Consider the following 26,305-nt stretch of genomic DNA (forward strand, 5'->3'; position numbering starts at 1 on the left):
TAATCAGACAGCATGAGTAGGCAGGGGAGATATTTATAGATGGAGCTTTAGGAGGAGTATCTGGTATTTTGTTTACTACTTTAATTTAATTTTATAAACGAACTGTGCACATGGTAATGAGAAGCATATGAATGGAGGTCTGTAGTGGAAAGAGAGCCAAAATGGAACTCTGACGCCAAACTTGAAGTGGAAAGGGAGCTGCCTCTTCCAGCTCACCTAGAGAAAAGGAAAGCTGTGCCCAGCAGAGTAGTGTGAATAAAGCTGTGTGCTTTAATCAGCTTATTCCCACATCAGAGGTAGGTTAGGACTATCCCCACTAAAGCTGGCAGAGTTGCACAGCTACAAACTATGTGTGCCTAAGGAGAAAGAAAATAAAATCAAAACAGAAATAAGCAAGCTGAGCAGGAAAGAAAGGACAACAGTCCCAAGCAGAGAAAGAGGAAGAAACAGAGTGAACCATATAGAAACAGAATTTTAAGCTGACATGGCACGATACCTGAGAGCCAGCAGGTATATCTGAGGTAGAAATGACACAGATGGCTTACAATGTGGTAAGACAAAAACTCATTCACAACTGATACTCATGATTGCCAAACAGGTTGGTACTCATGATTGCCAAACAGATTAGAAGAAATAAGGTGGCACAGGGAGATCAGAAATGGAGATGGCAGAGCTGATTTGTCAACTATTTTTATCTTCTATTTGGCAAAATGTGGGCAGTTGTAGTTCATGCTAACATAAATGCTAGTAAGGGCCTACCCAGGAGAATACTGTGGAAACAAGATACCATTTCCCATGCATGAGGAGCACCAAAGAAGGCCAGAACTTTCCTAACAGGAGCAGCAGATCTGTGGGTGAACTCAGTCAGAATTTCTTATCACAGTTCCAACTCATGAAGGATCTTTGAATCTAATACCACCCAAGCAAAAGCCTCCTGGCACACTTTGCATTAAGCTCCTTGAGAATCAAAGAGCTTTTCTAACTAAAGGAAGCACAGTTTTCACCTCCTGTGTCAACCTTTATCATTTTTTTAATGAAATGGAAATTGCTTCACACAGTTTATATTTAACATCCATTCGCTCCCCAAAAGCCGTCATATCATTCCCTCAAGAACTCACTCCTCCATATTTTCACCATTCATCAGACTTTCAATCCCTTCAACCTGCTTCTTATTCTTCCTTTTCACAAAATCTTAGAATGAGAATAAAACCCCAACTTTTTAATAAAACTTCAAAAATGGTGAAACACTGCAACAATGTTTCCCCAGACCATTCTTCTATTTGAACTTAATGAGATTTAGAATAAGAAATTAGCCAGACTTCTCTACTTAAATAATCTCCTGTGAAACAATCAACTGATGTGAAAATGATTACCATTAGTTTTCAGCTGTAACACTTCTGTGTAGGAACACAATAGTTCACATCTCCCAACACTGTCTCAGAAAGGCCACAGGAAGATAAAGAACCTTATGAGAGCTCAATAAGTCAGTCAGTCTTTAAGCAATCATCTTTCCATAGGCATAGCCTGTTTCTTTGTGAAAAAGAAACAGTAGGATGGTTTCACATGAAAGAAGTCAATGAAAGATCAAAGAAAATAAATTCAAAGTGATTGTTCCCTTGTGTAAACTGTTAACATAATCTTAAAGGGGGATAAAAAGACCTTTTATTTTCAAAGCGTGTCATAACTGTTGCTTAAAATGTACTTTTGCTTGTAGCAAATATCCACTATTTTAAAGCTTAACCAACAAAATTTTGAATTATTTAAAGCAGACATTGATAATATAGGTTGGGCCGAAATCTTGGATTCTGTTAAAAATTATGCAGAAATTTCCCAAACAAAGCTAAGCAGAAAGGTAGAGTGTGTTATAGAATGTATTTATTTTTTATTTAAGTTTGGGAGAAATAACCCTTTTTTTTTTTCCAATACAATAAATACAACCGACCTTCTCCAATGTAAGAAACACTATTTTCTAAGTTCAGGAAAAAGCCAAGGAATTAAATTCAATATGTAAGGATAATAATGAACAGACATTACACTTGCTTCATATTCCCAAAATGAACACATACAGAAGAGAGGCAGAAAGAGAGCAGAGAAGAGAAGCATACACCTGGGAACCAAAATTCTGATTTTGTCTGAGCTAAGGAAAAGCACGATGGGCATTGAGCATATTAGCCCTCCCACATCTAGCACCAAGAGGCACAAACTTTGACTCTGAAAAATCCCCATGCTACTCATGCATGGTGATATTAATTATACAGAAGCTAAGTATACATTATAATTTTTTTTTAAAGTATACCATTTCAAATGACAGGTTTGGAAATAAAAATGGAGAAAGAGCTGAAAAAGTGCATTGCTGGCTTCATAGTAACAACTGACATTGTCAGAAGATCCCAAAGTGTATCATCAGCTATATATAGAGACGACTTAACTCTGTCCCTGAAATTCAGCCATGGATGAAGTGTAGCAAGAAACATTTATAGGGCAGACAAACACTACCAAAGCATAGCTTGGGCTTCAGGAGTATGGAGAAAATGCTGACTGCACTGAGATCACTGGCTTTTGCCAACCCTTTGTGAGGAAGGAAAATCACGGGGCTGAGACATGGGGTGATCCATACCAGCTTAAGATGCCCTACATGACCTTGAGCAAGTCAGTTCAGATAAAATTTTCCCCAAAAGCTAAAAGTTGGTCTATTAGTCTACTCTCACTGAAACAAGCTTGTGGTGCTGCACTCTCCCGTCTTTAAAATAGTGTCAGCAGTGTTTCCTTTGATCCTTAATGTCCACCTAGAACATAAATCCTCTGGAGCAGAGGCTTTTTCTGTCTAAAAGTCCTGAGGAGCCTACCTACCACACGCCCTTCACCTCCATGTTTGTCTCTCAGGTCTGTATGTAGCCTGCACCCAAAAATGCCTAGCATTATTCTAGCACATCAGGCTTGCTCAGGCATTCAGGGTCCCTCATAGTCTGGAGGGGATGTCCCTACTGTTTTTAGGGCCACACTTGCAGCCTTGTAGCCTGCACAGCAGATGGCCCTGGTTCTCAGAGAGGCTTCAAGGCAGGGATCAGTAGGAAACATTGAACATCTGGTCTCTGCCACAGTATCACTAGGCAGTACCATGATACATAATAACAATCACAAACTGCAATGTGAGCGCTGAAAGATGTAGGGTAGCAGAGGGCAAACCCTCCAGGGATGGCTGCTGCGAGGCAGCACTGCACAAAATCACAGCTTTCATGAATGAGAAGAGCCCTCAGACCTCACATTCTGACGTATTTCTACTAAATATTTCAGAAGAAACCATGATACCCAAACTCCTTTATCCCTTGAGCCTCTTGAGGGTGCCTTTTGTGTTTAATGGTTCTTGTCTGGGTAGATGCAACTCATAAAGACAGATTAGATCAGGACCTAAATAATATCAGAAGCTTTGATAGGTGCTTCGCACAGGTTAGACATGTAACATCAAAGGAAAAACTGGGAAATGTATATCGTAATTTATATACAACACTGCAGTCAGTCTGTTACCACACTGAAATTGTAGAGCAATACACAGACAGTTACAACGTAATAACACACAGTAACAGGTGGGGAAACTACAAATAGTGCTGGCATAAGATCGGAAAAAATGGTGAGACAGATTCAGGATTTTAAAAATGGTTCAGTCATGAGAATGCAAGGGGCAGGACTAGGGATATAGCATGGCCTATTACAAACCTTCTGAAGAAACCTGCACACCATCATGTGTTCTCAGAATCCTGGCCGTCTTCCTGTTTTATGTTGGCTTAGCCTTATCACGCAAAGATACTAAGCAAGGAAGAAACTGTGCAACTAGGGCAATGCGAAAGCCTGCAACTGACTATACAATTTGTACTTCATGAATACAACCAGTTAAAAGAATCCCTTAGTGAGCCAGCCTGTGACCCATAACTGATTTACCTGAGGCTACTTGTCTAAAAAAGCACAACATTATTCAGCAATAGTTTTGGTCACACTGAGAAAAGAGAACAGAGATGTGTGTGTGAGATAAGGAACACATAGCCTTTATTTACCTAGAAACATACACCATCAACTAAGTCAGAGTTTCCAGACAATAACTATCTAAGGGGCACAGATGAGACCTGGCAGGTTTTAAATCAGAGGTATGAGGTAGAGATTACAGGCACAGGATATCGGCACTAGATACCAGACACTGCTGTGTTCTAAACTCAGCATTTGTACAGATTGACTGAATGACCTTAGACAAATTGCAGTCTCAATCCCCTCATTTCTCTTTCCATATACACCAATGTAATTTCACTAACATCAATGAAATTACACACTCAAGAAGGCTACCTGCTTGAATAAATTGCCAATCTGTAAAAATGAATACTAGCTGCTTATTATTCATGCCACAGGAGCGATACAAGGATTAGTAAAAGGGGCAAATTCATCCCTGTATAAGGCAGCGTTAGGTGCAACCTGAATTACTGCCAAACAGGGATAACATGTTCTTTTTGCAACATGTATAGTGCAAGTTTTCCTTTTCCAGAACTGTTGTCCTTACATCCTGTCCAACAAAGCTTTACTCTGACACTCAGCTGTACTAAGAATCAGCACTGAGAAAATGAGCAATGTTCCTGCCATGCCCGACATGAAAGCAGCAAGGCTCGAACTTTCCAATTCCTGTTCTGAAGACAGTTGTTCCCTGTCCAACTATGATCTCTCTCACTAACTTTGGCTGTATTCTCATCTCAGGAGCAACGGGTATCAGTTTTGCATGACATACTTTCCAGTACGAGACTGGTTGCTCTTGAGATCTACCAGCAATAACCTACCATGGTGAAGGCTCTTGTATACTCTCAATCCCTCTGAATGTGGACAAGTCCTTTGTTTCTTAATTGGCTCATCTCTCTCCCTGCATAAGTCCAGTTTAGCATAAGCAAAGGAGGAGAGGAGAGTATTTTCATGTTTCTTCACTTTGAAACCAGTTTGTCTACAGGATAAATGCGGTCGAGTTGTGATAATGTACAGTCTAGATCTCTGTTGTGTCCCATAGTTAAATCTGGAATAGCTGTTATCTTCCAGAATTTCATAACTGAACCAAATTCAAGAGGGTGGTGTTTGGTTTTTTTTTTCCAAGCCAGATGCTATTCTAGGTATTTCTCCAGTTCATATGGACAATAGTTACTGGAGGTAGAGTCAGCAACTAGGACAAAGTGAGCCAACTCTTATAGGCTGTAAGGCTCCACAGCTATTCAGCAGAAAGTTTATTTTGCTGTTCAAACGGATGGATTCAAATATATCTTGGACTTCTCTATGGGAGACTATTCAGTTATGAATGTGCTTCTAGAACACCAAGACACTTTTTCCTTTGCTCCCCATGGCTCAGCAATCCCCCTTATACCTCCTTTATCAGTAACCCTGGCACACAGATGATCTATGGAAAATGAGGCTGGTAGGGCCCTAAATTTGTACGGCCTGATTTTTTACTGTTGAAGTACCAGTGGTGGAAGTCAGGAGGGTCATAGACTGCACTTTCAATTGCAGAAGAGAATGTTTAAAACAATGCATAATGGAAATATCAGGCAAACATAGGATTCTGCTGGGCCTAAATGTTCAAACCACCAGGCCTACTCAGTGGGCAAAAAGACAGTATGTAATTGTACTCTGTAAAGCACTTTAGGGAAAAGACAAATTCCATAGTACCAGCATTCATTATCCTAAAACTATCCACTGGATGGGGAAATGGAACTATGGACAGTTTGGAGCATGTGCCTCAGTTTTCTTTCTGTAGACCAGGAATAATACTAATGCTGTGAAGTATAAGGAAGTATGTGAAAATCAAATACCCAACAGATTTGGAATATTTGAAGACAAGTACAAATAGTGTGATGACCAGAGCTGAAAATAATAAATTATGTATTTGGGAACATGCTTCAACTGAGTGCAACAGACCTGCACTGAATAAAAAAGAGAAATCATAATGTTGTAGAGCACTGCTTATACAATACACTGAACAAAGCAGGATTTCTGGAGAAAAAGTAGTTTGTGACTACGCAATTAAAGTCTGCATTGTGATTCATACAAAGCAGCTGAATTAAGACTGCTTGGAAAACTTAACTCTGGCACGGTCCACCATTAATTGACTTGTGAACTCGATGTCCTTTTAAGATATCTGCTCTGCAACTAATTATAAATACATTATGAATTAAGTAATTATAAATGAGTTCTGAATTGGAAGGCAGTTCATACAAAATGTTAAGGAAAGCACTAACAGTTTCCAGTGCAGCCTAACAGTTACATAACCACTACAGCTTCTGCTCGAAAAAGAACCTCATGTTTTGCATCTTAGATCTGTCTGTTGTAGGTTCACACAAAAGAGTCTTTAAATGTGTTACAGTGACACAGACAGACTGGGCACATTGGAAAGATTAAATGAGTCATAAATTGTTTAAAATGTTTTGTTCCCCTCTACAGACTAAAACAAGGCACATACATGACCATACTGTCAACAATCAGCAGGTATTGCAAACCAAAGGGATCCTACCACAAGTAAAGCGAGAAAGACTTTGAAGTGTAACCTTTCCTGTGCAGTATTTGAGAGCATCGCAGCAGGAACTGCTTTGTCTCTGGCCACCGGGCTTATTTAAAGGAGGTGTATCAGCATCAGTGGCAGAATCACCTGATTCTTAGCACCACACACTCCCCTTCACCACATGTTCAAGACTGCCTTCCTACCTACTACACTAAGTGCCTGTCAAGCCTTCTGCAGAAATCACACCCTCCTCTCAGTGTGTCCAAGGAATTGCCTCTGATGTCACTGGGCCTCTAAGTCTCTCTCCAGTAATTTCTCTGCAGGGAACTCTCTTAAGTCACTGGCATACACAATACATGCAGAATGACAGGGAGTAAGAAATGCATTGGAGAAAACATTGACATATACTTTTGTCAGTAAGAGTTATTAGCTGTTATCAAGAACATTTCCAGTTGTCAAGACTGTCTTATGAAAGGCAGCAGAGTCTTTACATCATCTCGAGAGAGCAGGGCCACTATTTTAACTCTGAAAACATGGCACCTCTAGTAAATCAGCAAAGCTGGAGATCTAGGCTTATCAGTAAAACTCAGCTGCATGCCCTCACCATCTAAATGAAACACACTATTTCTTCTAATAACAGTTTTTTCCCCCAAGAATTCCCAAGATACATAACAGCATGAACAGTTTCCAATGCACAATGAAAGCAAATCCAAAAGCCTAATACTTTTTAAATATTATAGTATTAATATCTCTCACATATATATGCATATATACATATATTAAGATATGTTCAGTTGTTCCCAGTGTTCACAGTGCCACTGTGCTAGGCATTACATGAATGCATAACTCATTCCTACACAAAAATATGTAAAATCAATAAACTTTATTAAGTGGATAAATAAAAATATGTAACTGAATATAACTGAACAGCAAAACTAGCAGATATATTTTCTCCCTTCTGCTACTGAATGTGGATCATACTGTTTTCAGGCATTATCATATAAAGTTGTGAGCTCATTCTAGTTCAAACCAGGTATTCACCAGGTATGGAAAAGGCCCATGGACTGGCAGTGACTGGGGCAAATGAAAAAATGAAAGCAGCACTGCCTTCAACGGCCAGCCTGGCAAACGGCTGAAATTTGTATTTAGTGCATCTGGATAGGAATGACACTATTTCTCCTTCAGAGAAAGAGCTGCAATTCATCTTGGCATTTAAAAAAAAAAAAGCCCAGCAAATGGCTGGCTGACAAACAAATAGATTTTTGAACAGCTGCAGGTCAGGAATGGGTAGTTGCACCATATGAAATCTACTGCTACTCCAACGCCTGTCAGTTGCTTGAATAACAGGCAATTGAGGGAGGCGATAGCAAGACGGTATACTGTAGTAAGAAAAGCATGCTGTGTTAACCATGTTCCGTATTGATCACTTTTTCCTTCTTCCCATCCTTCAGTTTATTGTCTCTTTTACTGTTTACAGCACTGCTATGAAAGATGAGGCATGTCTAGTACACAACACTCTCCTTATTGCTTATTACATCCAAGTCCCTAATGGCGACATTGCTACACTCCGATTACCAAGTTCTCCCAATGCATTAAACAATGTGACTCACAACTACCACACAGGAGATCTATGACACCTAGTCTCTCAGTAGATTGTCTGGCACAGCTATCTTTTCATAATAATAAACAGCTAACATATACACACAGTATCATATTTCCCAGCCTAATTAATATCAAATCATGACAAAGGACTATCACAGTCACAGCAATCATGAGAGACAGTTTCCTATTTTTCACTGCAACAATTGTGCAGTTGTTAAAATCCAACTTTCTAGTTGACTTTTTACACAATAAACAAAATCACAATTCATCAAGTAGCTCAGCACTGAAAGGACTGCTTTTTTCTTCCATTTTTCACCATCTCCATTTGTCTTCCTTACTCTCCCTGATGCTTTTGGGACAAACTAGACCTACCTTGAGAGGATACAAATGGAGTTACAGAGATGACTATTGCCTACCCTTTTCAAGCCGATGCTTTCTCTGCATGTGCCTAGCTGAAGCTAGTTTGTTTATTCGGGGTTTATTTCTTGTTATCTAGAATATATATTAAAAAGCTTCCTTTACAACAATTTTGATTCAAAAGTCCTCAGTTTATATTACCACATCAGAAAGCCTTTAATACAGTAAAACCCCCAAAATAGCTTCCTGTCACCCCATCCAGAGGGTTTCTATTTATTATTAGATCTGGAATGCAGCTACACATGAGAATTTATGGCTGGGGGAAGCTGCAATAGATTTTCCAAGAAAAGCCAAGGAAACATGATACTGCCTGCTACAGTGGTCAGTAAGTTGATGATGTGCTTGATACACTGCCTAGCAAGGAAGGTTCTTCTAGCCCTTCAGTTCAACTGAAGAATTATTCCCTCTTCAGTCCTGTTCCAGCAATGAGAACTGCAATTCTCTGTAACATCAACCACCACCAAATTATGCTTGATTGTTTCTGCCTCCAGTTACATCAGCCATGCACTCATGTAACTCCACTGACCTCATCAGAATTACTCCTGAGTTTCACTAATGTAAGCATAAAAAGATCAAGCCCTTAGCAGAGGAAGGGTAGATAGGGAAAACAAATCTTAACTCTCTCGCGTTGGGACATGATACAATGGCTCCAATCTCTTTGCTTCTAACAAAAGCCTAGCCAAGGGAATAATGGCCTCAAGGCCTTATCAATGTATACACTGCAGAAGAGTACTGTCTCATTATTGCACAATGTCCACAGGTGAACAGTGACTGCTGCATTGTCACAGAGAGCAGAAAGAATTGAAAACAGAGAAAAATACATTACTGCAGCCTTAAAGTACACAACAAGCACTGTTCTTCCTGATAATTACAGTAACTTTATAAATTCAGAGACCACAGATGTATTCTTATAAACTTCCAATAGGGAGCAGATACGTACATTAATTAAGAACAAAGGACACAGATTAGCTCAGAGTAGCAGATTTAACTGCGCAGCCTCCAAAACTACAAAACTTTGGCATGCCTCCTACATCCAATAGCAAAACAAAATATATCCCTTGAAAATAAGACTACCTTGGCTTACAAGGTGTTCAAGCCACTGCTCCAGAACACAGATCAGTTTACAGGCCATTTAGCATGCACATACCCACATTAAACACACACATCTGTTAACACCTACTTTTACTTAAAAAGTTAGAGAACTTGATACACTCTAAGGAAGTTACAGTCTCCTTTGCATATCCTAGAAAGGTTTTAATATTACTTCATTATGCTGCAATCAGATCATATTTTAGATGTCAGGCACTGTCACATTCCCTATTAGAAATGGCATGGGGAAATGTCAGGGAACATACAAAGACTATTAGCAAGCGATGGTGAAGCACACAGAAGGTGGCTCTCTTTCATCTCCTTCAGAACTGATTTAGCAATCCAAAATCATGATGGCTCACTAGATTATGGGAGGTGGTACAAGACAGAAAAAGAAGCATCATCTTAGCAAATGAATTAACAAGCTTTTGAGAGTACTTAAGAGTACTTAATACAAACACTCTCTAACTTTGTATGTAAACAGTAAATTGTACAGGTAGTACTCAATTCCTTACCCTCATCTTCATATATTACAATTGAATGCTACCAAACACTCCTTTTTTGTTTCAGAAGTGATTCCCTTTTCCTCTTTAAATGAAATTCCTCCCCATCTGTTGCCTACACATGAAACCAAACCAGAATATGCATTCCAGGAACGCACCTAATGGGAATTTGGTCTCCAGGGCAGAACAAGATCTAGTCTGCATAAAACCTCTGAAATGCACACAGCGTGACGAGGGTTCCTCAGCACCACTTCATTCTACAGATTTCCTCCTACTGGGTTGCATTACTTACCAAGGTATATATAGCTGTATATATCACAGCTGGTGACGTGAGCTGGAAGGAAAGGAATATAAAGAGTAAATCTGTATTTATACAAAGACATCAGTTGTATTTGCTCCAGCAGTAGCACAAATTTACCCAGACATAAAGAACATGAAAAGTTTAATAGCGTTTGCATTTCTCAATCAAATCTTTTCAAATACACCAATGCTTACGAGTGAATAGGCTTTCAGAAAACACTTGAAACAAAGCACTTTTTTCCATATATAGATAATAAATAAAAATTAGCATATGACAATTTATATTCTAAGACTTCAAGATTTTTTAACAGACAGTCTAATCTGTCAGATGCAGTTTTAACAGCAGCCATCAGCAGAGGTGATCTCAGCTGTAGTACAGCTATGAGAATTCCACCCATACAGACTAGCTATGTGATAATGTAGGCATTGAGAAGCTAAAGGGACTGGTTGAAACAGGCTTGGATTTAAGTTCAGGAAAGCTTCTCTTTGTAGTCCAGCATGGAGCAAATCTCTGTGATATTCAGCCTTACCTCTGGGGAATCACAAAGCCAACTAAGCATATTTCCTAATAGACTTTCTGTTTTTATATTTTTCTCAGGAAACGCTTTTTTAGAATTAAATCGAGAAGAAATATTTTTCCCTCTGCAGAAGGTGTCTCTGTTCCTCCAATTAACCTCAAGAGGGAATCCCAGCTTTACTCTGAAACCAAACAAGGATGGAACAAAAAGCACAAAGGTATAAAACCTCTGTCTTGCAGCTCTCCACGGGAAAGAATAGAGTGGGATAGGAGTACTAGAAAATCTGAACACATTTCAGCATTTACAACTTCTAGTTTATCTTTCTAGCTAGAGTATTCAAATAATGAACCACATTTCTAAAAAATGACTGGTTTTCTTTTTCAGAAACAGCTTTCTGTCCTTTCCAAAGTCTACAGATTTTAATGTTAGGTATTTTTAGACATGCAAACATGCATATCTATGCAGGTTTAAACTATGCTAAAAATAAGGTCACACGAAGGCTTCATAAAGGAAAAAGATGCACAGAAGCCACAGGGAATGTGAAAAAGTGTAATAAATTGGTTTGCACCACCCCTAGCCTGCTCATTTGCTAGATGATCAGAATCTCAGCATTAGAACAACCAGAAAAATAATAGCAAACCCATTAAATCAGTAATAGCCTCCAAACACCTTAACACTGTTGTAACTGCAGTGGTAGCAACCCTTAACAGCTCAGCAATTGCCATCATTACAACCAGATAATACCACGTCAGAAGTAACACGATATATAGTTAATACATGCTCTCTGACAAGTCACCAGCAAATATAATCAGGCACAAAGTCAGACATCCAGCTTCATTTCCTCTCTCTGCTCCCACTCCTACAAAGGTTTAACTTAATACAAGCAAAGAGTCTTGTTGAAATCAGTGGATACTCCTCATGGATAAAATTAAGCAATCAAACAATTCTCTGCAACCCTAAGCTTTTGCCAGCTTTTTGTATTTCTACTTTATGCTAAATGATTGTCAAATAAGGCAGCTTTACTATGTGAACAAATTTGTTATTTCTGCCATAGCCATACAGCTTCTCAACAATATATGGAAATAATTTTATGGATCTGGTGCTGGAATTGTTATATTTGGCATTATCTTGTCCATCTGCTGACATCAACTGAAATTTTTTTGTTTGTTTGTTTGTTTTTGTTTTCCCCCCCAGGCTTCTCCTGGTTTGTCATGAGCCATGTTCCCTTTCTGGCTTTTGTGCACCGACTTGCAGGTGCAGAACCCTGCAGCTTTCAATGCAAACTGGTGGGAGACATCATGGTTTTTAATACTGGGAATTTCTTTTTAATCTGAGAATAACCAAACCTTGGATGAGAGGCTCAGTGAAGCTGTGGAATTTCCATCCTTGGAGATACTCCAAACGCAACTGGACAAAACTCTGGGCAACTTGCTCTAAGCTGGCCCTGCTCTGGGGCTAGATCAGATGACTTTTAGAGGACTCTTCCAACCTACATAGTTCTGTGGTTCTGCAACTGGGATCTAGCTCATACACACCACAGTAGCTTTCAAGTCCTGGCAGTCCTGCACTTCCCCTAGCACCACTCACTCCAGATGTGGAAAAATCCCATGATGGAACAACTCCAGTTGCGCGCCCTTACTGTTAAGACACGCTGACCGTGTTCAGGGGATCCCCCACCCGCGGCCCGGGCTGTTGCCTCGCTGAGCTCAGCACAAAGCCAGCAGCACGCCTCGCCACAGACTGGGCCTTCTCCCGCCGGCGCCGCGGGCCTTCACACCTCGACTGCTCGCCTCCACCGGTTGCTTCCCCGACACCGACAGGCTGGCCCCCGCCCCACACCGGCACCGAGCCTCCGCACGGACGCTGAGCTCCGAGGCACCCGCACGGACGCCCGAAACCGGCCACAACGTCCGCCTCCCTCACGGAAACCCGCCGGCAGGCGGCGCCTGCTCAGGGGCGCTCCCGCCTCACCGCCCTGAGGAGAAGGGGCGGGAACTTCCCGTTCCGCTGGAGACGCTGCTTCCGGGTTAGCGGCGCGCGCAGCCCACGTGGGGCCCGGCGGGGAGCGGCGCGGAGCCAGGTCGGTGTCCGGGACCGGGATCGGGATGGGGATGGGGATCGGGATCGGGATGGGGGCCCGTGCCACCGCCTGCCGCTGTCCCTCTTCTTCCCCGGCTCGGCTGGGTCCGGCCCATCCCCGCGTGTGTGCACCCCCGAGGGGCAGCTGGCAGCGGGGCCTGCACCGGGAGCGGGGGCGGAGAGAGATACGGCGTGTCTCCGTGCGACTCCTTTATCCGCGGGCCTGCTTTGGTTTTCTTCCGTTAGGTTTCTTTGGAGGCTCCTTTCCTGGAAGCACGAAGCTATGACGTCGCTGGCGGAGCAGCTGAAGCGGCTGGCGCTTCCCCAGAGCGATCCCAGCCTCCTCAACCGCAGCGAGGTCGCGTCACTGCTCTTCAGCGGCAAGGAGGCTGCTGGCATCGACAGGGACACGTTTTTTGCAATCGGTGAGTTTGGCCGTTCAGACGCCAGCGGTTTTAAAAATCATCTATCCAAAAAACTGCTGGAGAAAGATTGGCGGGAAAGGCAAACCTGTATGCAAAAAAAGGCCAAAAAGGTAATTAAAGAAATTGCAGGCTGGTCAGCATCACCCCAGTCCATGGGAAAATCGGGGAGCAGGTCCTCCTGGAGCCCATTTCTGGGCACGTGAAGGGTAAGGTGATTGGGAAGAGTCAGGGGCCCCAAGGTGGTCAAGGGCTGGAGAATTTGCCCCGTAAGAGGGGGTTGGTGGGAGGAATGTCTCTGGTCTCCTTCAGTGTGGAGCAGGGAAGGCTTTGAGGGGTCTAACAGCAGCCTGCCAATACCTCTGAGGAGAGGTTTCAAGAATATGGGTCAGGCTGTCCAGAGGAATGCATGGCTGGAGGACGGGAGACAGTGGACATAGGTTGACACAATAGAGGTTCAAACTGGATATAAGGAAAAGATTTTTCACTGTGAGGACAGTCAAGCAGTTGAACAGGTTGTCCAGGGAGGTTGTGCTCTCCGTCCTTTTGAAAACCCCGGTTGGATAATGCCCTGAGCAACCTGGTCTGATTTCAGGGCTAACCCTGCTTTGAGCAGACCCTTGGACTAAAGGATCACCAACATCCCTTCCAGCCTGAACGCTGTGATTTAATGAAAATGTGCTGACACCCCGTTCTTTGGTAACATTATGGCCACAAATAATGTAAAGTGGCAGAAACCGTTGCTGTGTTTGCACACTTCATAGCCTTTGTGCTTATCTCTGTCCGTTTTTGATAGAGAACTTTTCCCAGGAATGTGATAGTTCTTGAATAAGAAAGCTGTTTTCTAAAAACAGAAAGATTGATATTGTATATCAGTTTTAAGTAACAAGATTGTAGATATATATGTCTTTGATGCAACACAGAGTATTTTTTAGTTTCTTAAATAGTTACTATAGAAGTGCTGCATGTAATCATTTATTTCTCCCATATTTCAGCCAGCTGCCTGGTTTCTTTGTTTCAGCTGAGTTTGTCTGCTTTGTGCTTAGCCATTAATATTTACAAGCTTGTATAAAAGAAAGAAATCATTCCAATGGTTTTCCAGTGGTGTACATGGAATATTGTATTTTAATTTATTCAAAGAGGTACCTTTGCTTGCTTCATCTGTGTAAAACCATAGAATAATTTTGGCTGGAAGAGACCTCTGAAGGTCATTTGGTACTAACCCAACTGAGCACAGGGCTAGTTAGCACGGGTTGTTCAGGCCTTTGTTCGGCTGAGTTTGAGAATGGAGGTTTTATGGTCTCTGATCCAATATTGGGCCTCTGATCCAGTGTTTGACCACCCCAGTGTTCAAAAAAAAAAAAAAATCAATCCATACGTTGACTTGGAATTTCCTGTGTTCCAGCTTGCATCTGTTGCCTCCCATCCTTCTATTGTGCATCTCAGAGAAGAGTCTGGCTCCATCTTCTTCGTAACCTACACTATGTCCCATTAAGTACTTGCAGACAGCAGGAAGATTTCCTTTTGACTCTCTCTTCTCCAGACGGAACAAACCCAGTTCCTCCTTTTCCTTGTATGTTATTTTCCAGTCCCCTGAATGTCTTGGTGTTCCTCTGCTGGACTCACACCCAGATGGCAATGTTTTTCTTCTACTGATGAGCTCAAAATTGTACACAGTACTCCAGATGCAGTTTCACAAATGGAGGGGACAGCTCACCTCCCCTCAGCCTGCTGGCTATGCTCTCGCTAATACAGCCCAGGATGCTGCTGGCCTTCATTGCTGCAAGAGCGCACTGCTGATCCTTGTTAATGTTCTTTTTCTTCATCATTGAAGAAATACTTTAAGTGTAGCAAAAGTTTTGGACTTAGACCTGTTTACTGTTTGGTTTGGTTTGCTTAATGAGGATGACATATACCAGTACAGCAAAGAAGTTGGATATGCCAGTGAGGAGGTAGATGAGTAGGACTGCTGAATAAAACTGCTGCATTTAAAGCATTCTTCCATTTTTTTCCACAGGATGCACTGGCTTAGAAGAGCTGATGGGGATTGATCCTTCATTTGAAGTGTTCCAGTCCAGTTTGTTTAGTTCCACATCGAAAGGCCTGGAACGCAGTGTTCAGTCTAAAGCAGTAAATCAGCAGCTGAATAAGAATATTTCATTGTTCCTGATTCACCTGTCCCCTTACTTTATGCTTAAGCCAGCCCAGAAGTGCCTTGAATGGCTAATTCACAGGTAATCCACTGAATATCCTACATGTCAATAGATAAGGCTACTAGAAATGCCAGATTTTTTTTTCCCCAGTGAAAGAAATTTTGAATAATTTTACTTTAGTTTTCTGAAAATACAGGTTAAAATGTTAAAAACATCCATTTGGGCTTAGTCTTTATGGGGCCAGATGTTCCTTTTTGCCAATTAGATTTTTGTCTTTTGACAAATTTATGTGAAAAATTTTATCTGTCATGATATTCTGTATAAAAGCAATTGTTTCCTTGCCTGGCTTTCACCAAGTTTGCCCAGCTCTAGCCATCTTGCAGAGGACCTAGAGAGACATTTATGTAATATGCTTTTAGAAATGGGCTGTGTAAAATAGCTAATTTTCAATATTAGCTGTGAACCATGAATAGCATGCCCTTGTATTATAACATGAGCTGAGTATTCTTATTTCAGGGTTATGTAAGAAGGTGTGAAGAAAAAACAAACGAAGTATTTTGTGAAGTGATGTTATATTTATTTATATAAATTAACCTATCCAGATGCAGAAAGTGTAATATTTCATGTCATGAAGGAGTGGGTGATTTTGTTGATACAACCTTTGAATCAAATTTTTTTTATATATGTATTATACTGAAATTCATACTAGATTATTGTAATGTCTGGTTTAATATTGAAATCTATGCAGAAGAAACTAAAATAATCTTAAGTCCTATAGGGACCTAAAATTATTGAGAGTGAGGGAAAAAATAGCTAGCACTGTTTCTTTCCTCTAGTACATATAGGCTAGAAGCCACCTTGGGATTCTCGACTGTAGGTGGACCATATGTCTAAGTCAGTATGACAATCATCTCGTCTTGCTTAAAAGCAAGTAAACTAGGTGTTCTAAGAAGAACGTGGCTGGGTCTTTTTTTTGGACTTGCAGATGATTTTTAACGGTATATATATGCTTTTTCCTTAGATTTCACATCCATCTCTACAATCAAGATAGTTTGATTGGTTGTGTTCTGCCATATCATGAGACTAAACTCTTTGTGAGAGTTATTCAACTTTTAAATATAAGCAGCCCAACTCATAAATGGCATTGGATGGATCCAATAAGGGTGAAGTATTTAACAGATGCAAGCTGGGAGAAACATGAGGGACTTTATTAACAATATCTTGACTCTGTTACTAGGTTTATGAGTATGGCCCACCTGTTCATGTGGTTAGTTGTAGAACTGTACTGAAAGATTTAATTGCAGGGGTGGAGCCTGGTTGCCCACCTGTTGTTTCTGCCATCTTTCTTTAAATATAAAGCTAATTATAAAAAGCTTTGATTGTAATTACTCCTTGTTTTGGCAAAGTTAAAGTATGCTTTTAACATGCAAGTATTTGCTACTGCTAAGAAGATATGTCAATTACTAAAATATATGTTTATTTGAATATAGATTATATGTAATGCTCTTTATCTCCTGTCTTAGTGTAGATACAAAAAATTCCAGAGAAGTGTGTGGGTTTCCATTACTTATTTCAGTTTAAATGATGTTAACTGATTGGTAGGATTAATTTAGAGATTATATTAATTTTTACTTTGGGTGCTTCACTTTATCCTTGAGTGTTCTAATTTTACTTTTTTTACCGTGTAAAGAAACCTGGAGTCCCACTGGCAAGGGGCACTGTCATTACACACTGCTACAAAAACCTGGATTTCATGGATTTCATCTGCAGGCTGGTGGCAAAATCTGTGAAGGTTGTTCATTTATTCTAGAAAATTGTTTGTTGTCACTTGGTTTTCCCCATCTTTGTATTTGTATAGTATTATGCTATTTACTAATATTTTGAATTACATATCAAATAGTAAAAGGAGTAATTTATTAGTAACCATTGACGATTTCTTTTCTTATTATTTGTATAGATGACAGTCTGTCAGAAATTCTTGCAAGGAAGTGGCTGAGAACCAATGAGCCATGGCAGAACAATTTGGCAATACTGTATTACTTAAAGATACTGTATTGCTTCAAAATACTTCATTCTCTTAATTTATTTTATAAAATCATTCCTGCTATTGGTTTGTAACTGTGCTTTGATTTGGGGGATCTCTTTTTGGGGGTTGTCATGGGTGTTTTAAATGTATGTCTTCCAATATTAATGAGAAGTTGAATTTGAGAATGTTAGAAGGTGAGCGGATTTATTTGTTTTTTCAGTTAATGTCAAGTAGAGTGCTAGTTTTATAGTCTCAGAAGGGTAAGATGTAGGACAGTTCCAATTATTTAGAGAACTAGAATGCATGTACTGTCAAACTAAGCAAAGCACGCACAATAATAGGGTTTGTTCACAGATGTAGTAGGGGGTATTAAACATATACCAGTCAGCTTCTCGGCTGTCTGGTTCTCAGTCTTGAGCATTACACCAAAATCACAAGTGATTTAGATTACCTTATTATGATTAACTACAGTAGCTGAGGAGCAGCACCCATTTCCCTCTACCTTGTCTGCAAGGGGGAGCAGTAACCTCTGAGGGTTGCTTCTAGGAGGAGGTGATGACTTAAGTTGTGCCAGCAGGAGCTGGTAGAGCTTACATGCTGGAGTTTTGAGATTTTGCTGGTTTGGGGGGAAGCCGTATGTGCATTTCCACTTTTCCTGATGTCTGAACAACTGATTTTTCTGTGGTCCAGGTCTTTTCAGAGTGTCCTGGCAACTCAGCTCAACTGAGAGTTCTTCTTGTGTTTTATGCCTCCACCATTGTATCAGCTCTTGGAGCTGCAGAGAAGATAACAGACAGTATAGTCTCTATGCTGCTCCCTTACATCCAAAAGGTACATGAAGCTTTGTTTTCCTTCCTGTGTGATGAAGTGTACTGTGTTCTGCGGACATGCGTCTGCAGATAACATTTAAGAGGGACGTTGTATGTGCAATGTATCGTACCGCTCTTAGCACACTTTGAAACATCAGGCAGGTGAAGGTCCATGAATAATAATGATTTTTCACGCCTCAGATGAGCACTTTAAGAACTCTATTTCCTACTCCGCATGAGGAATGGAGCTGTGAGAATTGGATACAGTTTGAATGAACCTCTTTGCCTTAGAGACTTGTCGTGCTAAACAATGAGGAAATAGAGTCAGGGTGGACAGCCTGCTTTAATATCCTCTTTCCTCCAGGATTGTTGCTCTGTTAACAGACAGAGCAGCAGTTAGTGAATGTGTCTTCTGTGTGTGTGCACCCTGCATGACAGCTTTTTCTTTTTCAAAGTTAAATTTATAGATCCCTTAAAAATTAACACATGGAGAAGAAGGTGGTGTAATTCCATGGATGTGAGAAAGAAATTATTTTTATGTTAATGGACTCTTTTTTTAATTCGTGTGTGTTAAAAATCCACCTTTATCTCTTTTCCTAGGGCTTGAAATCTTCTATACAGGATTACAGAGCTGCAACATACATGATAATCTGCCAGATGACAGTAAAAGTGACAGTGGAGACTTCCTTGGTGCATTCCTTGATGTTACAGATAAGCAAGACGCTATCTAAAGTGCCCTCATTAGTCAGGGACGGCGTGGCATGCTTGAACCTACTTCTACAAACTCAGAAAGGAGACAAACTTGGGAAGAAGTAAGTCTACATGAATTGAGTTTCCCACTTTTTAAAAGCTCAGGCTGCACTTTGATAATTTGGATTTTTTTATCCTTCTCACTGAAGGGATACTTTCTTATTTGAAATTTTGGTACTTGACGTTTCAAAGGGCTCCCAAGTTTCTTTGGCTTACTTTGAAAATTTGTGTGCTCACCACAGCTAAGGAGTCTCAGTGGTGCGAGTCTGTCATCTTTTGGTGCCTCTCCTGCCACTTCCCTCAGTAAAGGATTGCTGTCAGTGTGCAAAACTGAACCCTGCCAGTAAGAGGTTTTTTTGAAAGTGGGAATCCTGGAAGAGAAGCCAGCATAATAATGGTAGTGCAAATTTGAGGTTATTTGAATAGCTTGGAAAAAAGAAGTTCTGTTCCTTCAGTGGAAGGGCTTTGAGTTCATATAGTTTGACACCTGACGTGTAAGTGGTTTTATACCACCACTTCTTTGGTCCCACAAGTCAGGTGTTCTTCTGGAAGTATATGTAGTATTTCATTCCCATCAATCTGTCTGCCTTACTCTGATATGGTTAGTGCTTTTTCTTCTTGGACATTAAATGCACCAATAAACCTCTGGCAATAAGCAAGTGGAAACCCTTGAATCTTTTCAGCATTTGTTTACAATGCAGCTGTTACTTGATGCTGACAGTTGAATCCTTATGAAGTCTGTGTGGTTTGCAAGTGTTGGTAACCCAGATGAACATACATACTTTTATTTTTATTATTATTTCCTGGTTCCATTGTGCAGGCCGTTTAATTATCTGTGCAAAACCCCAGAACTGGTAACACTTTTGCAAGGCCTTTCAGCAGACTATGATGTCTCTCCTCTTCTGCGTTACCTGTTGCCTCACCTTGTTTGCACTGTCATGAAAAGTGATATGGGTAAGTTAGCATACATTTTTACAATTTTGTTGAGTCTTAAGGACAAATGGCTGTGATCAGTGTTGTAGCCGTGTAATTTTAGTTGCTTCTGCCATTAAAACTGCGCCAATACTTGTGAAGACCTGATTGAGCTTTTGTGCATGTGTTCCTTTTTTTCTTTTCCCAGACCCTACAGAGGAGGCTATTTTAGGCATTGTTATATCTATATCGCTTTGATTTAAATGTTGATTTGCAGTATTTCAGCAGTAACTTAATTTTCATGTAGGAAATTTCTGACTCTTAGAGATGTATTGTAGTACTGCAAAATCATTTTTAGGTAGATTACATGTACTCCATATGTAGTTTAAGTAGTGGAGATCTGTGTTTACCTGACGAATTAAATGTGCCTGGGAACAGTCTGGGACAGCAAGGCTGACTGGCATGCAGCAGTAGCCTGTGTCTGCACTGCTGAGTCTGTTTGCACTGTGGACTTGTAACTGCCAAATCATGACTGGGAAAGCTCTGTTGTTGAAAAGGTCCGGATTCATGCCAAGAAATGCTGTAGGGAGTTGCTGGCACAGGTTGTGGTAGCACATCTGGAATATTCCAAAGCATTCTTAAATTTATTGGTAGCAATACAGCCTTTGGCATTTAAATTACATTGGTATAAAGCATTGCTAGCAGCTCACAGACAGTTAGTGCTGGTAATCAATGAACATTGTGGTCTTCAGGTTGTGTGCTTGGTTCACCAAATGATGGTGCCTGTACAAGCTATTAGCTTTAATCAGTATGAAGGAGTTATTCTCAAACTATTGCTCATTTTTTATGATTATATGTTGTCCTTAGATGAACAAGAAGAACCTGAGGAGACACAGAATCAGATATACATCCAACATCTTGAAGCTATTCTTCAGAGTATACCACTGGAAAAGGATTTAGATCACCTGCTGGCTTCGTGAGTTAACTTTGATTATTTTTCTTCTGCAGTACTACTGTCATTTCTGGTTTAATAACAACTAATTCCTGACAATGGTATTAGCATTGTATGAGCATTTTTTTCTGAGTTCCTAAATTAGCTCCAAACCTGGATTTTGAAAGTGAAACATTCAGTAATCCAGAAGAGCCATGCTTTTAGCACTTGTGGGAGTACTTGTGGGACAGAGTGAAACTTCAGGCTGGGAGCAAATCTGTACTTGCAATAAGTAATGCATATTAATCCTAACCTGTTTAGCAGTGTGCTTTGTAATGTTAATGGAAACTGTACTATCCAAAAAATGGTGGCTTTTTCTATTGTTTGTAATTTTAGCAAGTTTCTTGAAGAGTTTATCTCCTGTGGTACAGAGATTGAATCTAATCCCACCAAAATGGCTGCACTCAATCAAAAGATGCTTCCTCTTATCAGACTTCTTGAGAGAAAGTAAGTTCCGTTTTTCTATGACAGACCAACAGTCTGTAGAGTGATGATGTTAACTATGATCTTGGCTTATTGGGTGTAGTAAGCACAATATTCTTGCCCAAATAAATAGAGTAAAAATAACTGACTCCTAATCTTTGTGCAAATTTTATTTTACTGATCTGTCCTTACATATTTTGTTATGACTGTAACACTTGGACACAGACCTACTGGCTTTGTACAGGTGTTTGCTGTGTAGCATGACCTTTTCTGCTCATTATTTATCCTAGTGGTCTGCATATTGTTCATCTGTGTTAAGACATAATCTTTGATTGCCTTTGTAAAGCTACTTAAAATAGCTGGTTCAGATGAGTGCGTGTGCATGCACCTTCCTTGTATTTCCCTGTATTTCTCTAGTAAATACATGTTCTTCTGTAATGCTCTGTGGAAAATGTTGGGGGTTTTGTCTGTTGGCAGGTATCCTAAAGCCTTAGACTCTGTGTTGGAGAAGCACCTGGAAGATTGCACAGATGAGGCTGACCAAAATCTTTTTCACCAATTTATTTCTCTTTCATTAAGCTGTGGCAAATACAAGGTAGGTAGAAGCTCAGCTCGTGATCCTAGCTCTTACCTGGTTATACTGTCAGAAGGCTGATATTTTGGGAAAATTCTGCTCTCTCTTCCTCTTTCTAAACTGTCCTGGTTTTGGCTGGGATAGAGTTACTTTTCTTTCTAGTAGTTGGTATAGTGTTATGTTTTGCGTTCAGTATGAGAAGAATGTTGATAACACACTGATGTTTTCAGTTGTTGCTAAGTAGTGTTTAGACTAAGTCAAGGAGTTTTCAGCCTCTCTTGCCCAGCCAGCAAGAAGGGGACACAGCCAGGACAGCTGACCCAAACTGGCCAAAGGGATATTCCATACCATGGGATGTCATGCCTGGTATATAAACTGGGGGGAGTGGGGCTGGGAGGGATCGCTGCTTGAGAACTAACTGGGCATCAGTCGGTGGGTGGTGAGCAACTGCATTGTGCATCACTTGTTTTGTATATTCCAATTCTATTACTATTATTAGCGTTAGCATTAGCATTATTTGTTTCTTCCTTTCTGTCCTTATAAACTGTCTTTATTTCAACCTATAAGTTTTACTTTTTACCAATTCTCTCCCCCATCCCACTGGGTGGAGAGAGAGTAAGCGAGTGGCTGTGTGGTGCTTAGTTACCAGCTCACAACATGAACAAAATATCTACCACTCCCACCAAAAAAAAAAAAAACCAAACCACAAACCAAAAAAAAAACCCCAACAAACCAAAACAACCCAACTTATGTAAATATGATTTGGGGCGGGGGGGCGGAGGGCCTTGATCAAAACGGTGGTAAAATCAAAAGCTATCAGATCTTTTAAGTTCATGTTTATCATGAAGGGTGATGACTGTGAGCTTTTTTTCATGGTTAAAATTTATGCATTTCCACCTGCCCCGATTGCTATCAATACTTTTTTTCTTAGGAACATGGCCACTACATATACTGTAGTGGTTGATAGTGACAACATGGTGGTGCCCAGCAAGGTCTCATCTTACTTAAAGATTTTGTCAGTGTCAGAGGCATCTGTTTTAGGAAAGTTGACAAACAACTTTATCACTGTTGAGTGAAGGTGACTTGGTCGTTTTTGTTGCATTGATTTTATGAATGTTTACAGTTGGTAACATGGAAGAATAGAGTGACTGCAGAGTTCTTCCTGTGCCATTTCTGAAGAGCAATTGAAACTCAGCCTAACACAGAATAACCATGAGTGCAACAGATCTGTCCAAGGAATTTATTATTAAGAGATGGTTAGTATTATGGCTGTTGTTTGCAATGATCGAAAGACCGAAAGCACTTAGGAGAAGATGATAAACTACATAAAGAAGTGCTTCATGTGTTTTTGTACTGATTTAACAACGGCACAGATTCTGTGACTGAATAACAAGTGGATTACCAGAAAAAGAAGGCATGCAGAACAAAGGCATATGACTCTTCTAGCCTTTAAGGTTCCTGAGATAAGTGCATGCAGTTGGACTGGCAGGGATGCCTTTTTAACAGTTTCTATCTGTGCTCTGTCACACTGACATTGTCACTAGAGCTTTCTCAGAATCCTTAGATAAGGGTAGTGCTTTTCTAGGACAAAAAGGCGTCTGTGGCTTACTGTACTTTTCAAGCTATATTCCAAAAACTGTCTGCTAAAGTGAAGATGACCAAATTTGAAGCAGTTAAAAAACGTCATTATTCTGTAATTGATGCTTTTGGGGTCTGAATTATACAGATTTTCTTCTGGTACAAAAAATTGCTGAAAGAATTTCTCCCATTATCCTTATATATACTTAAAGTATTTTTAACATGCAGTGAGTCACTCTGAAATCTGTATTTCAGTTTCTGGAAGACTCTGATACCTCCCTACTGCTTAGTTTGAATCATCCTCAGCCAGCTGTGCGGGTTCTGGCTCTTCAGCATTTGAAAGATGTTATTGAAACATCAAAGGTTTGTGTCCTGAATCTCTCACTTACAGAACTGACTTAACACATAATGTCTTCAAAAAGCTGTTTGCCAGACATATCAGTTGAAGATGAGTGGTACGTTAAACTATTTATGTCATCCTCACTGTTTTTCATGGTGTTTTCAGTAGGCTTCTGTCACCATTTTCCTGTATTCTGGAGCCTGGATATAGTTCTTGTTTATTAAGCTGCTTGTAGTCTAAGATAAAATCTAAGTTAATGGATTCTCCTGGTTTTCCTTCTTTTGTTGTTGAAAGTTAGTCTGCCTGTGAGGTTTAATTTAGATGATGTTAACTGCTTTTCTTGTACTACGATTCAGATATTTCATTAAAAGCCTGTAAATTGTGCTACCAACAAATGATTTTTTTTTTCCCTTTGGCTCTTTTCCTTTGTTTTTTCAGGAAGGCTTTGATCAGTCTTTCATAGAAGAAGCAATTTTTGGTCGGCTCAGGGATGACAACAGAGATGTTGTAATGTCTGCTCTCAGTTCTTTGGAGGTAAGTCTGTATCTTGATATGTTAGGTGAGATTTTAGCTGGTTTTGAATATGTGTCTGGAATGTATTCTTTGTAATTGTCCTTCTACTCATGTCCTTAGTGTACAGCTTTTGTCCTTTAACAGGATGAAGTAACACAAATTTAGGAGGCTTGTGTTGTTTACCACCTCACAATTCCTCCCCAGATTTCTGCTTCCTAATCTTTCCCAAAGTGGTTGCAGTTAATCTGAACTTATTGATGTTTTTTTATGTAGCTACTAAAGCATATTTTAATCTTTGATTATTATTTGAAGTGTGCTTTCTGCTTATCCTGTACATTTTTCTATAAAAACGCAAGCCATGTTATCTGCCTTTTGGATGGAAAATGGTGCCATGACAAGTCATTACGCTAGTGAGAAGTGCTCAGTTGAGTTTTTCCGTATGAGAGTCACTTGGTCAGTTGATAGTGGCCAAGTCCTAAACTCCAGCTCAGGTTTACTGGATAGGACTCTGGTATGCATTGTACTGATTGTTTCCAGCTAGAGTAACAGTCTTTCTTTATTGCTTCTGCTAGTAGTAGTGGAGAATATTATTAGCAGTAGTATAATTGGTCTTGCGTGTTCATTCATTCTCAATCACTAAAAATTAGGAATAGAAGCACGTGAGTGCTTCTTTAAACTTTAGTAACTTTTGTTAATGTGCCTTATACCTTTGTCATACAGATGCTATGTAAAGTAAAAGCAATTCTTAATTACAAAGTGTTTTGCTTATTGTTTATCAATTCTACCAAACTTTTCTGCATTCAATAAATTCTCTGTACTTTAGCATATGAAGAGGGCATACTGGGCAGCCTTATAACTTCAGTTTCCCCTGATAATTTTTTATTACCTTTTTATTACATAATCATCAATAGGAATGCAATTAGTGATGTTTGATCCCCGTTTCCACTTGGTATAGCAGATGCATTTTCCATTATGATATGGTAAATTATATTGTATTTTATTATGCTCTCATTTCTTTTTCTTGATTACTTTTTAGATTTTCAGGAAACAAGTCAATCCAGAAGTAGTAGTATCAAGTCTTTTGAACATCTTCCAGAGAGTTGATCTTTCAAAGGATGGAAAGTGGTATGTTTGTGACTTTTTTCAGTCTACATTCTTTCTGTATAAATTAAATTTTTTAAAAGTAACTCTAAAGAATACTTTCAAAACTGCTTTTCCCTTCAAATACTTTTTGTTACGCTATATCTATGCTGAGTTAGAAGAGAAAGGTTCAATTATTTGCATACCATTTCCCATGAATTCCTTATTTGTTCTCGCTGCTATTTGGATTCAGAAAATCACCATGGAAAATGGAGAACAAATCGGAAGAAATGTTGCTGGTATCATTGAGCAATGGGTTTTCAACATGACTTGTTCTCTTTTAGGTACAAGGTTCTGGAGCGAGCAATAAAAATTTTAGTCAAAGAGGAGATTTTGAAAGAGAAAAAAGAACTATTAGATGAAGCAGTAATGCGGTTGTTACCTTTTATGGTAATCACTAATGCAAATTCAAAGTCTTCAGACTGGAAAATGGCTGTTTGTCTGTCAGAATCTGATCTCTGCTCCTTACACCCTTTACTGAAAGGTTGGCCAGAAGGTAAAGCATGAATCGTAACTAATTTGATAAAAATTGTGACAATTTAGGACGTCATCCTTATTGAACCTAAACACTTATTGAAGGAGACTGGCTGTTATTAACAAACTATCATGCTTTGAGTGTGAATGGAGTTCTTTAAAAATCTCTTTGAAAAGA

At 39.9% G+C, this 26,305-nt stretch overlaps 1 protein-coding gene across 4 annotated transcripts in view; it reads left to right on the forward strand.

Annotated features, from left to right (window-relative positions):
* The first annotated feature begins 12,951 nt into the window (after positions 1 to 12,951).
* HEATR1 (HEAT repeat containing 1) overlaps positions 12,952 to 26,305 on the forward strand; it is a 40,680-nt gene continuing 27,326 nt past the window's right edge. For all 4 annotated transcript variants that reach the window (XR_008238094.1, XR_008238095.1, XM_052806835.1 and 1 more), the window contains exons 1-15: positions 12,952 to 13,023; positions 13,269 to 13,447; positions 15,462 to 15,678; positions 16,619 to 16,760; positions 17,288 to 17,389; positions 18,314 to 18,454; positions 19,033 to 19,244; positions 20,003 to 20,136; positions 20,962 to 21,070; positions 21,422 to 21,532; positions 21,986 to 22,103; positions 23,916 to 24,023; positions 24,439 to 24,534; positions 25,550 to 25,638; positions 25,938 to 26,149. Coding sequence is in view for 2 of the 4 variants with exons in the window: in XM_052806835.1 (XP_052662795.1) it covers positions 13,306 to 13,447; positions 15,462 to 15,678; positions 16,619 to 16,760; positions 17,288 to 17,389; positions 18,314 to 18,454; positions 19,033 to 19,244; positions 20,003 to 20,136; positions 20,962 to 21,070; positions 21,422 to 21,532; positions 21,986 to 22,103; positions 23,916 to 24,023; positions 24,439 to 24,534; positions 25,550 to 25,638; positions 25,938 to 26,149 (1,933 nt within the window). In the remaining 2 variants the exon portion in view is untranslated. The remainder of the gene's footprint in view (positions 13,024 to 13,268; positions 13,448 to 15,461; positions 15,679 to 16,618; positions 16,761 to 17,287; positions 17,390 to 18,313; positions 18,455 to 19,032; positions 19,245 to 20,002; positions 20,137 to 20,961; positions 21,071 to 21,421; positions 21,533 to 21,985; positions 22,104 to 23,915; positions 24,024 to 24,438; positions 24,535 to 25,549; positions 25,639 to 25,937; positions 26,150 to 26,305) is intronic.

This window comes from Harpia harpyja, chromosome 13 (assembly GCF_026419915.1).
Source record: "Harpia harpyja isolate bHarHar1 chromosome 13, bHarHar1 primary haplotype, whole genome shotgun sequence".
Taxonomy (NCBI): domain Eukaryota; kingdom Metazoa; phylum Chordata; class Aves; order Accipitriformes; family Accipitridae; genus Harpia; species Harpia harpyja.